Source organism: Cyprinodon variegatus, unplaced genomic scaffold, assembly GCF_000732505.1.
Source record: "Cyprinodon variegatus isolate N-32 unplaced genomic scaffold, C_variegatus-1.0 Scaffold132, whole genome shotgun sequence".
Lineage (NCBI taxonomy): Eukaryota > Metazoa > Chordata > Actinopteri > Cyprinodontiformes > Cyprinodontidae > Cyprinodon > Cyprinodon variegatus.
Genome location: NW_015150585.1, coordinates 694713 through 708209, shown reverse-complemented (window position 1 = coordinate 708209; position 13497 = coordinate 694713). Strand labels below are relative to the sequence as shown.

Sequence of the window (13497 nt, the reverse complement as noted above, 5' to 3'; positions counted from 1 at the left end):
TTTTAATATTCTTTTTTGTTTCTGCATTTTTTATTTTATTTTTTTATTTTTTCCTACTTGCTTTGATTCTGTTTTATCTTCCTGTATTTTAATCATGTAAAGCACTTTGCATTGTCTTTGTACTGAATTGTGCTATACAAATAAATTTGCCTTGCCTTGCCTTGACTGGGAAGGGCCATTTTGAATGGCTGCTAATGTAAGCATTTATGTAATTAAATATGTAATATATTGAGCTTTGGGATTTTTTTTTTTTTTTGGAGTTGAAACCAAATGATCTTTAACTCTGTTGATCAATTTAAACTCAGAAATAAAAAAAGTTGATGCAAAAGCTATCTGAATTGTCCAGGTTTATTCAGGCAAAGAACTTCCTTACTTTATCTTTGCAGAAGTGAGACATTTATAGATGAGCTGATTCTGACAGATGTTAAAGCATGCAGACACATGGCTCCTGATGGGAAACTTCCAAAGGCGACCATCCCTATAAATGTTCTTTCTGTTGAAGGTGTGAAATCGAAGCTACTCTTGAGCGCCTGAAGAAGTTGGAGAGGGACCTCAGCACCAAGGAGCAGGAGCTGAAGGAGCGGGAGCGCCGTCTGAAGATGTGGGAGCGCAAGCTCATCGAACAGTCCAACAGTCCGGTGAGACGCATATTATCACTTTGATTCACCTTCAATTTTACAATTCTATTGTCACATCTATTGGTTTACCTTCGAGTGTTTCTCTCTGTAGCCTGACTTGGGCATGAAAGCATTGAAGTGTTGTTAGAATGATTGAAGTGCTGTGTTACTATAGTGATGATGGCTTCAGTTGAACCATTTGCTTGCCGTTTTTCAGTGGCATGAAGAAGATGGGAAGTTGCATAAGATTTAGCATTTTAGGATCTTCTTGATCCTTTAAATATTCATTGAGAGACATAAATTTCCTCCTGATGTTATTTATGACTTAAGAAATATATTATATCTTATTTCTTGTCCTTTAAATCTTTTTATTTTAAAACAATTTGTCTTTAATCTACCCTAATTGTTTAATGTCTCCGTCATTTGAATCAGAGTAGGTTCTCCTTCAGAGTGGAGATATAGATTTCCACTAATACAGAGAAGCCAGAATGTGATTTAAAAGAATAAAATCAAACCGAAACAGCATTAGTCCGAAATTGATTCATAGCTGCTATGGTTAAAGGCTCTAAACTACGTTTCCAAACTGTGTGAAAATGTGTTGATAAATGGAAGTTCATACTAACTAATTAAACCAGATGCTTGTAAAGAAAATAGGACGGGCTCCAGTATTTCAATTGGCCCTCTAAAGAAATGTCCACAGTTTTATAACAAACTGTATTAAATTACCAATGTGAGGAGGTCTGTCTCCACTTTGTGAGAAGGTCTTTGATTAACAAGATAAACTATGACAGAGGATGGGAAACCTTATTTAGGTGCTATAATCATTAATAGTTGAAGTTTTAAGTCAGTTACTTTGTTTTAGTTGAGGAAAAAACCCACCTCTTTGTAAACCTGCACTGTCTTGCAAATGCATTTATATTTCTACAATTTTACTAGAAGTATATAGTAAAAATCCAATGCACTTTATTGGGATTTCTCTGTATATTGGCTCCATCTCAATTAGACATGTTATAGAGTGTCTGTGAATATCAATTTTCGTATCTTGCAATTAATTATTATTTAAGTTAATGACTGTGACTGTGCTATTCTGACTGGCTGTCAGCTTTTCTGAAAATATTATCCCACCCCCACATTAAAATGTGCACGACTTATGCATGTCCATTAACAGTTATTTGTCTGTGTAGAGATTGTGAGCTGTTGCATATATATATCATTTATAGATACTAAGTGAACTATAAAGTCCTGTCTGCATGGGCTTTTGTTTGTGGTTCTTTAGAGGTTAAGTGGTAAATGCCACCCTCTCAGATTTTTCTGTTTTTCTTCCTCTTCATAATGATGCACTACTTGATTTTTGCTTGTGGCATACAATCCTGATAAACTTGATTAAAGTTTGTGGCTGTTATTTAGAAAAAACAGTCAAGTTGAAAGATTACCAACACTTTGCAGGTCTCAAATATAACTGAATGTTTTAAAATATATATGTTATGATGCCTGATGCAAAATAACTAACAGCTTCACGCTGAACAGAAAGCAGGTAATGGGAGTCAGATATTGACATTTATCCACCTGTGGACATTCTGGAGGTCATTTCCTGTGGGCCTGGTGCTCGGGATGTATAGTGCTGTGCTGTGTAAAAACTGCAGCGTGAGTTGACTGCTTAGAGAGGGCCAGGCTTTTATGATGAAGTGACATTTTGCTGACATTAAGATTGGCCAATTTGTCCTGGATGTGGTGGAGTGCAGTTGTTGAGACGCACTTTCTTACTAGGGTGTGAAAAGTACATCCTTCTTTTTGTTGTTGTTGTTGTTATCTGACTCACCTCGACTCAAAACAGAGGAAAAGGGAGTTTGTTGGCTGAATCACAGCTTTATGCTCATTTGCTGTATTTTTTTTTATATGTTAGAAATGTTGCATACAAAAAAAATGTCAAACCAATTCAAATAGATTCATTCCTCTTAAAAGCAATTTAGGATTTACTATCCAGATGACATTTCTTTCTTTTTATATATTCTATATTTGGAGTTTTGTTTGACGCTTTAAATATTTTACTTAGTTTCATCGCTATGGCAAGAACTCTGCTAGTTTTTGTGGATTGTTATGTGAAGAGGACCATAAATTATCGTTGCTAAAAACTCAGTATACATTACAATGTTTCTATAATATTTAATTCACTTGAAATTTATCATAGATAAACCAACACAGGGTTTGATCTTCCAAAAGTTTGCATTTTTTAAACACATGGAAATGTGTCTGTACCCGCTGAGCAGATCTTCAAAAAGGGTAGAAAGTGAACTGATTTTGAAAATCACCAGACAGCATGTGTAAAAAAAAAAAATTGCGTTTGTGCCTTCAATAATAGGCAGATATTCTAATGACCAAACTGCACAGATCCATGGGTTAAAGATATGCAAATGTATGCAGCAAAGTCATTTTCCAAATCTTCAACTCAACTGCCATTACACTGTTTCCATTTTTTTTGTACTTCTGAAAGTCAGGTGCAAAACTGACATGCAAAAATATCTGCAGTCATTGTGGCTTCAAAGGAGGCGCTGATATAAATCTAGATGTTTGAAATAGATTGTGCATTCAACAGACAAAGACAACTTGTCATGTTTTATATTTCCTTTTTTTATATTTAACTTTATTCATTTCATTATTAAATTTTTTGAACTTCTGTCCGTGTCACTTAGGGATAAGCTACCTATGTAAATCGCTTTATACATTTCTTTCCAGCTTTACAATATAATAATGATTATTTTTATGATTTTGTTCATTATTGTTTTCAGACATATGGCTAAGAACCTCATCGTTCTTTTTAGGCCACACTCAGCTGTTTGTAGAACATGCCATCTGCTCGTTCTTGGCAGAACCAAATTGATGTTTTAACATCTGCAACACACCCACTTATTGCAAGAACTTGGAAAAATAGCACATCCAATTTATTCTGAACACCCCTTATTCTGAATCTTTGAAGATGCAGCCCGAAATGTTATTTTTCTAACCCATAATCGGTTGTGATCATTTGTTTCGTCTGTGCTTCTCTGCAGTTGCTACCCACCCTTGACATATACACCTGGACAGAGGAGCATGTGGTCAGTATCACTGTTTTTGTAGCTAACATGTCATTTAAGAGCTAATACTAATGCAACATATGTCCTAACTTTACAGTATTTCTGGATGAATCATTTATTTGGTGCAGGTATGCCACTTCTCCTTAATTTGCTTATTCTAAGGATTATTACTTAAGACTTCCAGCTGTTAATTGATTGTTTGCTCATTGGTGTCAGGAGATGGTACGTGTGACATGCAGCTTTACGCCAACCTGTTTAAAGAAAACCACATCACTGGGAAGAGGCTGCTGCTGCTAACAGAGAGCGACATGCGGGACATGGGAGTCAAGTCCAAAGGCCACGTCATGCACCTTAAGGCAGGAAGTTCATTACCACCTGATCACATGTTTAAAGGATAAATTAAAACAATACTTTTATTTGAATTACTGATTTTTCTCTTAACAGGCAGAGATTGAGAAGTTAACCAATGATTACCTTGGATTCCTCCACTTCCCACCACTGCTAAAGGTACGGAGTTTGTCTTTTTCATTGAGAGAAGTTTGTTTTCAGTTAGAGATGCAGTGATCATGAGCTTGTGACCAATCTCCTGTTTTACTAAAGGCTTTGCTTAAAGATAACAATTTGCAGCCTACATGAACTGTTAAAGCAACTAAAGCGTAACTGACTGTGAATAGCTTTTACTAGAGCAACAGTTGAGGTTAAACTGACAACAGTTGTTGTTGGTTATATCCACAATATAACTCGGCAACTGCTTGTTAAACTTTAAGAAGCAACGACAATATAAAAGAAGGAAATAAAAAAGCAGGAAGAGGAACCACTTTTTTACCTCTCACAGTTTTTCAGATGTGCATCTTTATCCCTAACATTGAGATTTTCATGCCAACCTACACTTCCCATGGTCAACATGTAGATTAGTGCAGACTTTACCCAAATGAGAATTGTAGGTCGAATCAGGTGCAAAATCATGTGACCTCAGCTTTAGTGATTCCCTCGCCGATGTAGAAGCTTAATAATAAAATTTCAATAAGGCTAAATTTCCAAACCCAGCATGTTCAAAAAAAAATTCTGATTTTAAAAGCTTAAAAAAGAGGATAAAAAATAGCTATCATGCAGCCCAACTGAACCAGACATTTATCAACATTGTGAGGGACCGAGCCAGCCAAGCATGAGGACACAGTGGGGATTGTCAAGAAAAACAGGGTTTTATTTCCCCAAAGTAACAATAATCCAAACAAAGATTTCAGGGCCCTTAAAAGAGGTCAAATGAAGAGACTAACTAAGGCGCAAAAAATATCAAGCTCAAACATATCAAACCTCAAACCAACTGAACAACAAAACTGACCTGACACACAGCGAAAAAAGGGTCTAAAATACTGGCCGATCAGACCAGACTGACACACTGAGGAAGAGGTAGGGAGAACATCTACACCAATTTGACAAAAATAACTAAACTAGCTTAAGGATTAAACTTAAATGATAATCATTAACCAAATTAACAAAATGAGCAAATCACAAAAGCAAGAAGAAGAAATTATGCAACATATTTAAAATGTGGAGTCCATGGTCTTCCCCCATAGTGAAACTCCAGATGGTACCACCCAATCAGTCCATGATTATGTCAGCCACAATCTCCCAGGTGATGGGGCCCCCACAAAACCAGAAAATAAAGCACAAGATATATTAAGCATTTGACAAAATTAAATATACAAAAATTAACCAAATGTGCGCGCTACAATTGGAACTAATGTCTTCAATATTGTCAAAATAAACAAACCGATACATTTATACTACTGTGTATTAAAACTTATGGAAAAGTGGTTGTGTGTGGGGTTACTGAGCATGTGACCATCACAACATGTCGCAGAAAGTCCTCAGTAAAAGATTCTTACATCTTTGTTTTGTCTCAACTTCATTTTAAGCAACTTAACAATACTAGAAATAGTTAGATTTGAGTCTGTTCTCCTCAGTCACAACTTCCACATCACATGGCTATTCTACCCTAACCTGGTGGTGCTCACTGGTTATCCAGGGTTATGTGGTGTTGAGTTCGGGACCAGTCTCCATTCTCTTGGCTATTCAAGCTAAACACCTGTTTTTAGTCACCAGCTGATCTATTTTGGTGCATCTCTCTATTTTCTGATCATATTTGGGTTTTCATAATATATTAATGTTTTTTTTTTCTGTAAGGATGAGCTGGAAAAGGAAGTGGAACAAAGTAAAATTGTCAGTCTGGAGCTGGTGTTTGGGTACCACTGGAAACCAGGAAAAGGAAAGTCTGTAAGTTTGCACAGAGACACACTGACTTGAACGTGTTCAGCAGCTGTGAGCGTCTGATGTAGCTCCTTATTGGCTCTGTGAAGCCAACAATTAATGAATACCAAACACAGATGCTGAGCTGACTTTGAATGTTTTTGGGTAATAATAATGGATACTTTCCTCAGCCTGCTTGCTGGTGGAGCTATTTGTTCTGAAGATGCATGATGGCGGCCTGTTAAACTGGCCATTGAGGGCATCACTAGACATGTATTAAACCAGACAAATAAACATTTCACTCTCAGCCTTGTACCGCATCCACCTCGACTCGCTCACAGCCCCTTTGTTAGGGTGTGAAACTGTGTAGAAAGGGGCGCTCTTCACTTGCTGTTTGAATTTAATCAAAAATAGCCCATTTAGCCAGAAGTCATTTTCCTTTAAAAGGCAAACGTTATTTAATCTTTCAGCTGTTCATTGTCCCATCATAAATAGTCCTCTTTCAGTGTGTTCGGCGGGGCTGAAACGAGCCTGCTAATTGCCTCCCATTTCTTCTGACATGTGGTGGTTTAGTGGGTAGAAAACACAGCAGGGAGAAGGAAACAGGAGGCTGAGAAAATGAGAGCTAATTATTTTCCCCTGCCTGGTGTCAGGTTCTGTGTCAGCCTTGTTTTTACAAACTGGAAGGTTTTTTTGCACTAAATAAAACAAACCCGCGCTGCATTTTTTTTTTCCCTTTTGCCCCTCTTTGCTGGCGATGTCATGGAAGCAGCTGCACTTCTCAAAGACAAAATGAGAGCCTGCGATTGTGCGGCCACCATCTGACAGCCACTGAGGGTCCCCTACTAATGAGGATATCACCGTGCAGCCAAGTGAAAGGTGCTGAATTATGTATGAGTTGTCATTAGACGCACTTGGGTCCTAGGCATCATTACCAGACATTGTTTCTGCTGGAGTGATTAGACTGCGAGGACCTGGGAAGCCCCTGGTGCGACCGTCCAGGGCTGACGCCGGGGCCAGCACGGGGGCCACTGGTGTGTTTCTGAGCCAGAGGCTTGCCGAGGCTCCAGCTTTGAGCCGTCTCCATCCCCTGGGGACGATGAAGGAGAGGTCGAAGGCTCCACAGACGAGTGTGTTAGCGCCACTCCTCTGATGTCTCTCTCTGTGATCTCGACACAATGAAATGGCCTGAGCCGTGAACCCAGCATGGCTAAGCGGTGACCTGTGGCTCCGCAGCCAGTTCTTTAGGATAGGAGGATTCATTACTGCGATGTCAGCATTCTGCATGCAGAAAGAGAGGACATGGCAAGTGCACTGATTCCTGCCAGATAGTATGATGTGTGCTGGCTGCACTAGTTCATTGGAAATAGAAAACAATCTCTCTGTAAACAATTATTCCTGTTTTGTTTTTCTAAAACCGTCTTTTTCTCAGATTTTAGTTATATTTATCAACATTTGCACCCACGTTTTTTTATATGTTAACATGATGCAGCATTGAGGCAAAGGAAATCAGACTCTCTAACGCGTTGTATACATTTTTTTTAAATCTCCTCTTTTGAATGCACAAAAGTTCTCAGTCTCACCAGATATTTGAGGCTTTATAGGCCATAAGCTGCCACTGCAGTTAACTACCTGTAGGTTGTGCTGTTGATTTATGCTGAAGAAGAAGTAATTTCCTCCTCAACATAATGGTGTAATTAGAAACTTTGTCATGCATGTGAAGCAGAGGTACATTATCTCCCTGCTATCTCCTTTCTTTCCAGGACTGCAAATGGAAAATGTACATGGAGCTTGATGGAGATGAGGTTGCTGTAACCTACATCAAAGATGTCATCTTTAATCCCAACAGACCAGATGTAGAAGTCCTGCGGATGACTAAGGTGTTGATGGACAAAAAAAAGAAGTTTTTTTTTTTTTGGTTGTGCAGCTCTCTTCTTGCTTTTCCTATTTACTAATACATGTATGTCAATCATCTAATTCATAATGATCTTCTGTGTTTATATTAGAGGTATCTAGGCAATTCCTTCTTTGCAGCTCTTAACTCTGAAACTCCCACGATGGATCCTTTTTGCATAAGCTGGTACATTTATTTAGGGTATCAAAAGGAAAATCTTTTTTTTATTTGAAAATATACTGCCATGACATTAGACATATTTCTGGATTTCCTATGATGTTTTCAGCTCTTCTCAGTCCCTTCTTTCTTTGTTATTTCTTTTGTAGGATTTTTTAGGCTCACAAGATTTACATCTTGGCTTATACTTCTTATCGATTAGCCACAAATGTTCAGTCAGGTACAGGGGTTGACTTCATGGATGTGCTTTAATATAACATATTCCACTTCAACTGCTGCTTTTGTTTAAATCATTATCTTCCAAGCAAACTCAACCAAAAAGAAAAGCATTTCCACATCATGATCCTGCCTGATTGGTGGTCTTAGCTCTAATTCATATTCCAAACATTTATTGCTTGTGGTAAACTGCTAATTGAACTTCCTATAGCTTTGACAGCTGATAATTGTCTTTTCAATAGATTCACCAGCCTGAGCTGTTGATCTCTAAAGCTTCTTCAGAGTTAACATGGGTCTCATTTCTGCCCCTATAATGATTCCTCTCATTGCCTTGCCTTTTGGTTTAGGTGGACGACCATTTCTTGTTAGTTTGCTGTAGTGCCATTTCATTTTTCATTGTTAGATGGTGGGTTGAACAGTGTCTGTTTATAATGTCCTAAAAGGTATAGTGGAGGATTTATGCAAATTTTTGAAAAGACCCGCCCTCTCCATTAAAAAACAAAATGCACATGCTCAACCCTGTACCTGCTCCCAAGAGGGAACGCCTATTACGGTAAATGCATGCAAGAGCATGCAAAAGCCCATTTCTCCTTGTGCACGCTCTGTTTAAAAGTTGCTGTTTGCATTGCTAATACAAGCTTACTTTCCAAAAGAAGATTTGCAAGTTTTCCACTATGTCAGACTCACCACTGGTAGTGAAAATGGGGACGAGCACGTAGGAGGGCCTTATGTAAACATATCACCAGAATGATTGACACTTAGCAGGACAAATTATTTTGATTAGGTACCCGGAAAAATAACATCCTCCACTATACCTTTAACCCTACTTTAAACCTCTCAAGAAACATATTACCTTAATTGAAAAGTCAAAGTTTAAGACATTGTAAATTAACCTGAATGGAGATATTGTCTCCGTAACAATCAAATGTTTGACATATATGATATTTCTCTTGCAGCCGCCTTTTTTGATGGATAAATGGATTGTTGGATTGGAACAGAACCAGAAAATAGAATACACAGTCAATTTTGAGGCAAGTCTTTGAACGCTTTAAGAAAACAAAATCTAACCCCTAATTCTTTGTGGAAGTAAAAATGTTAAACTGTTTTTTGTTTTAATTGTGATCCATCAGAATGATGTGAAGTCACCAAAGTCGATTAGACACAGCAGTCTGTTAGTGTGGACCCACAGCGGCGGACAGGATGAGATTAAAAACGTAGAGCTGGTCATAGAAACAGCTCCAGTTACTGTGGACCCCAGAGACAAAATCAACTGTAGTAAGTGTGTCTTCAATTCTTTGAATGGTAAAATGTTGTTTTAACCAGTTAAACACTACTTAAAGTACTTGGTGTATGATCTATTTAAGATTTTGATCCTGCATGGATGAATGATGTGAGGCACAAGCATATGATGACCCAGAAGTCACAGCAGAGGACGACTCGTCTGAACAGCTCTGATGCCCAAACTCTTCCTCAGTTCCTCTCTGCCCATGAAAGCCAGGCATTTTCATACGCCGCCGCCGTGCGCAGATCTCCAAACCACCTCCGCCCCTCTCCCTGGAGCGACTCTCGCTGCTCCTCACCTACCGCCAGTCTGTCAGCCAAACTGTTGCCGCTCAACCTCGGGTCAAAGGGCAGCAGTCCTTCCAGCACTACCTCAGAGAGCACATCAGAGCGGGAGCGCCCTCGCAGTGCTGGAGGCATGCACGACCAACGGAGGAACAGCAAGACGCTAGCAGTGGGAGGCGGGCAGGGGAGGTGGCAAGGGTGGACAAACAACAGAGGAAGCAGTAAGAGTGGAAAAGGTTCACGGCAGCCAGGGAGGCCTCGATCAAACAGTTACAGCATCACGCCACAGAGCCGCCCGCCGCTGATACCAGGTATATGGTCTGTGACAGGAAACCCCAGTGAAGAAAAAGAGGTGGGCAAAGCCAGTGATGGAGGGTGGATTAAAGTAGAGCGACACAAAAAAACAACCCGACAAGATATTAAACCAGTCAGAGGTCGGGGGAGGAGAGAAGGACGGGGAGGACGTGGTGCTGGAGGAAGATTATAATGTGGACCTCAGCAGCTTCTTCTCTGAGAGGATGTTTAAAGAGAATCACACTGAGGATTGGGGGCATACCAGTGAAGCTTCAACTACTTTTATATCTTCCTTTTTAGATAAACATGTCTTTGGGCTATGAATGTATTTATTATTACACCAAACAGATAATTAAGTCTTTTATTAATTTTAGTTTATGGGCTGAATTAAAGATGCTATTCACTAATGGACTAGTTTTAAAAAGGTATTTATAACTGGTTTTATGCAAATGGAAACAAAACACCAAAGTAAAATTTTTTAAAAAGTTTTGGAGTTTCTCATGTTTTTTGTCCTTGTGCTTTTTATCGATTTTATAAACACAGCTCTGGGCAGAGATTTTTGAATGAATTTTCTACACAGCTTGCTTCCAGTGACTCAGACCATTTCTGAAAGCTGGCCTTCTCTATACTTCCTCACAATTGTCACCATCCTCTACATTTTTATCTGAACTTTTCCTGTTTTTCTTATTTTTGAAACTCATTTTATGTATATAACAAGTAAATCATAAAATTAGAAGTACTCAGGCCTAGAAACCCATCTATTCATACTGAACAACACCAGACCCAGGACCTGGTACCAGATCTTGGTTCCAGTAGAACCCTACTCATTTCAGTAAAATGTGAGCTTTTGTTTTCCCATAATCCAGTTTCCTATTAAACCTTCTATATTATAAACAACCCAAGGAGGGGGATTTGGCTATCCCTGTAGGTTGAGCTAATACTAGTGGTTGGAGATTGGGTTTTGAACCAACATCCAGCTGCTTTTTACAACATTTAGTTAAAAACATAATCCATAATTTGAAAGCCTATTTCACCTGAAGTGAATGATCCATCTGTTTTTTTTTTTTTTTATCTGTTAAATCTGCCTGTGGGACTGTGTTCATCGGGTTGTCAAGAGCTGGGGGTACCTCCATTCAACCTAAGGGGCAGTTTATCAGGGCCAATTAACCTAACATGCATGATGGAGGAAGCTGGGGGTTCCTGCTGGGATTTAAATCCCAGGACCTATCCTTGAGAGGCAAAAGTGCTAACAGCTGCAACACCATAAACCCTGCCCTAATGTGAAGAAAATAACAGCAATATCATAATATCCTGATGTAATACTAGAAAAATTACAGGGTAATGAATGGTTATATGTACTAGCATGCTCTAGCTACTTAGTAGGTAAAAGACTAATGATTTTTATTGAGCTAAAGTGGTGAGTTCTAAACAGTCATGTTGATTGTGAGATTTTTGTAATTACCTTATTGCACGGTTACTTCACATTTTTTGTTTGTATATCAGTTTTTTAAAGGTTTATATGCTGCATAGTGGAAAAGTTGGCAGCACTGTTACCTTGCAGCAAGTAGGACCTGGGTTAAAATCTCAGGCTTGTAACACCCCCACCCCCTACTTTTGCAAGGCAGGCTAGTATGGTCCATTGTTAAAAATAAATGATCGATAAAAAGAGGTGAATAGTAACTAGTTACATTTACTTAGTTACATATACTTGAGTAACAATTTCCAAAACAAAAAAAGTACTCAAATGAGTAGTTTTACTGCAGCACAGTTTAAATATTAGCTTCACTGGAAGCTAATATTTCACTGGAAGTATTACTGTGCCTACTTGAGTATAGTTTCTAGTTACTCAATCCACCATACTGTAGGTATCTTAAATAAATAAAGAACAGGCATGTATAACTATAATAATAATAGTTGAAGTTTATTGATCTCACGTTGGAGAAATTTACCTTTGCATTTAACCCATCCCCTTGGGGGGCAGTGGGCGATGGCAGCCCTACTATGGCAGTCTCCCAGAGCAGTTTGGGATTAAGGGTCAAACTCAGGATTACAAACTCTATTCCCTAATCACTAGACTGCCACTCCCCAATTAAACACCAGAAAAATGCACATCGACATCCATCCATTTTCTGACATACTTAATCGCAGGTGGAGTAATGAGGGGGCTGGTGCCTATCTCCAGCTGTCATGGGTGAGAGGCGGGGTACACCCTGAACAGGTCCACAGTCCATCACAGGTTCTTTTCCTAACAGACATGTTTTGGGACTGTGAGAGGAAGCCAGAGTACCCGGAGAAAACCTGTGCATGCTCAGGGAGAGCATGCACGGGTTCAAACCAAGAACCTTCTTGATGCAAGGCACCAGTGCTACCCACTGCACCACTGATCAGCCATGCACAATGACATTTCATATCAAAGTAAGGCTTCTTGTTTAACAAAAGCACTTGTTTTTCTGGGGTTTTTTCCCCTCATATGCTAAGATTTGTGATTTGCTTTTTTTAATGCCATGCACCATGGTGCCCAGCTGATACGGGCTTACAAGACATTCCACATACAAAACAAAACAGGAGAGGATGGCCACATACAGAACAGATGCCTCATAAAAAAACATTGAATCATCAAACAAATTCAATTTCAAAAGTTTAAATCAGAGTAGAAAAGAACATGAAAGACAAAATGGCTAATTAATTTCGACCATATTAAAGTAATAAGTAGCTTAAGTATGAGTACTTTAAAAGCCATTGTACTGTTTCACACTTTATTCTCTTTGAACAACAAACAAAATCCTTCACTGCACTTATTAATTGCTTAAAAACACTGGAAGTGTTTGAATCATGACCCATTCCTGGTTATCAGAAAACATACTGATACCATATATGTTGATATATTGCTCTCAGTTTGATGTTTAAAGTGAAATATCACAGTTCTGTTGTGTTAGTCTTACTTTACAAAAGTCAGAAAGTCCTTGAACAGCTTGAAAAACACCTCAGCTTTTTTTTTTTTAAACCAGAATATTCTCTTATGTAAGAACCGCATGTTTCCTACATAGCGTTCATCAACACAGAAAAATGTCTACATTTAACAGTCACCCCTCATAAACCTTTTTTTTTTTTTTTTTTACCATGAAACCCGGTAACTTGGATGGGGTCACAACATTTTTACGCGCCTTGTATGCTAATTAAGCAGCGATATGTTCGCGCCACTAGCAGGAACGCGGAAGTTCCATAACAAAACCCGCGGTTAATGCGTTGATCAAAAATATATCAGAACTTAAATACACATTGCGCAAAAGTAAACAGTAAAACTATAACGAAGTGTTCATTTAAACGTCCATAATAGTATATTTATTATTTTAGGCTGATACAACTCGCTGAATATTACTATGTAGCTTCCAGGACCTTACGGTGGCGCGGG

General features: G+C 38.7%; 1 protein-coding gene across 2 annotated transcripts in view; it reads left to right on the top strand.

The window, feature by feature from the left end:
- Positions 1-10546, top strand: part of LOC107085741 (mitogen-activated protein kinase kinase kinase MLT-like) — a 41522-nt gene extending 30976 nt beyond the window's left edge. The window contains exons 11-20 of one of the 2 annotated variants that reach the window (XM_015376262.1): positions 503-638; positions 3665-3709; positions 3786-3816; positions 3905-4044; positions 4133-4195; positions 5876-5965; positions 7702-7818; positions 9182-9256; positions 9356-9500; positions 9590-10546. In XM_015376262.1, coding sequence (XP_015231748.1) covers positions 503-638; positions 3665-3709; positions 3786-3816; positions 3905-4044; positions 4133-4195; positions 5876-5965; positions 7702-7818; positions 9182-9256; positions 9356-9500; positions 9590-10278 — 1531 coding nt within the window. In that variant the 3' untranslated portion in view covers positions 10279-10546. The remainder of the gene's footprint in view (positions 1-502; positions 639-3664; positions 3710-3785; positions 3817-3904; positions 4045-4132; positions 4196-5875; positions 5966-7701; positions 7819-9181; positions 9257-9355; positions 9501-9589) is intronic. The other variant, XM_015376263.1, reaches the window with a different exon arrangement.
- The last annotated feature ends 2951 nt before the right edge of the window (positions 10547-13497 follow it).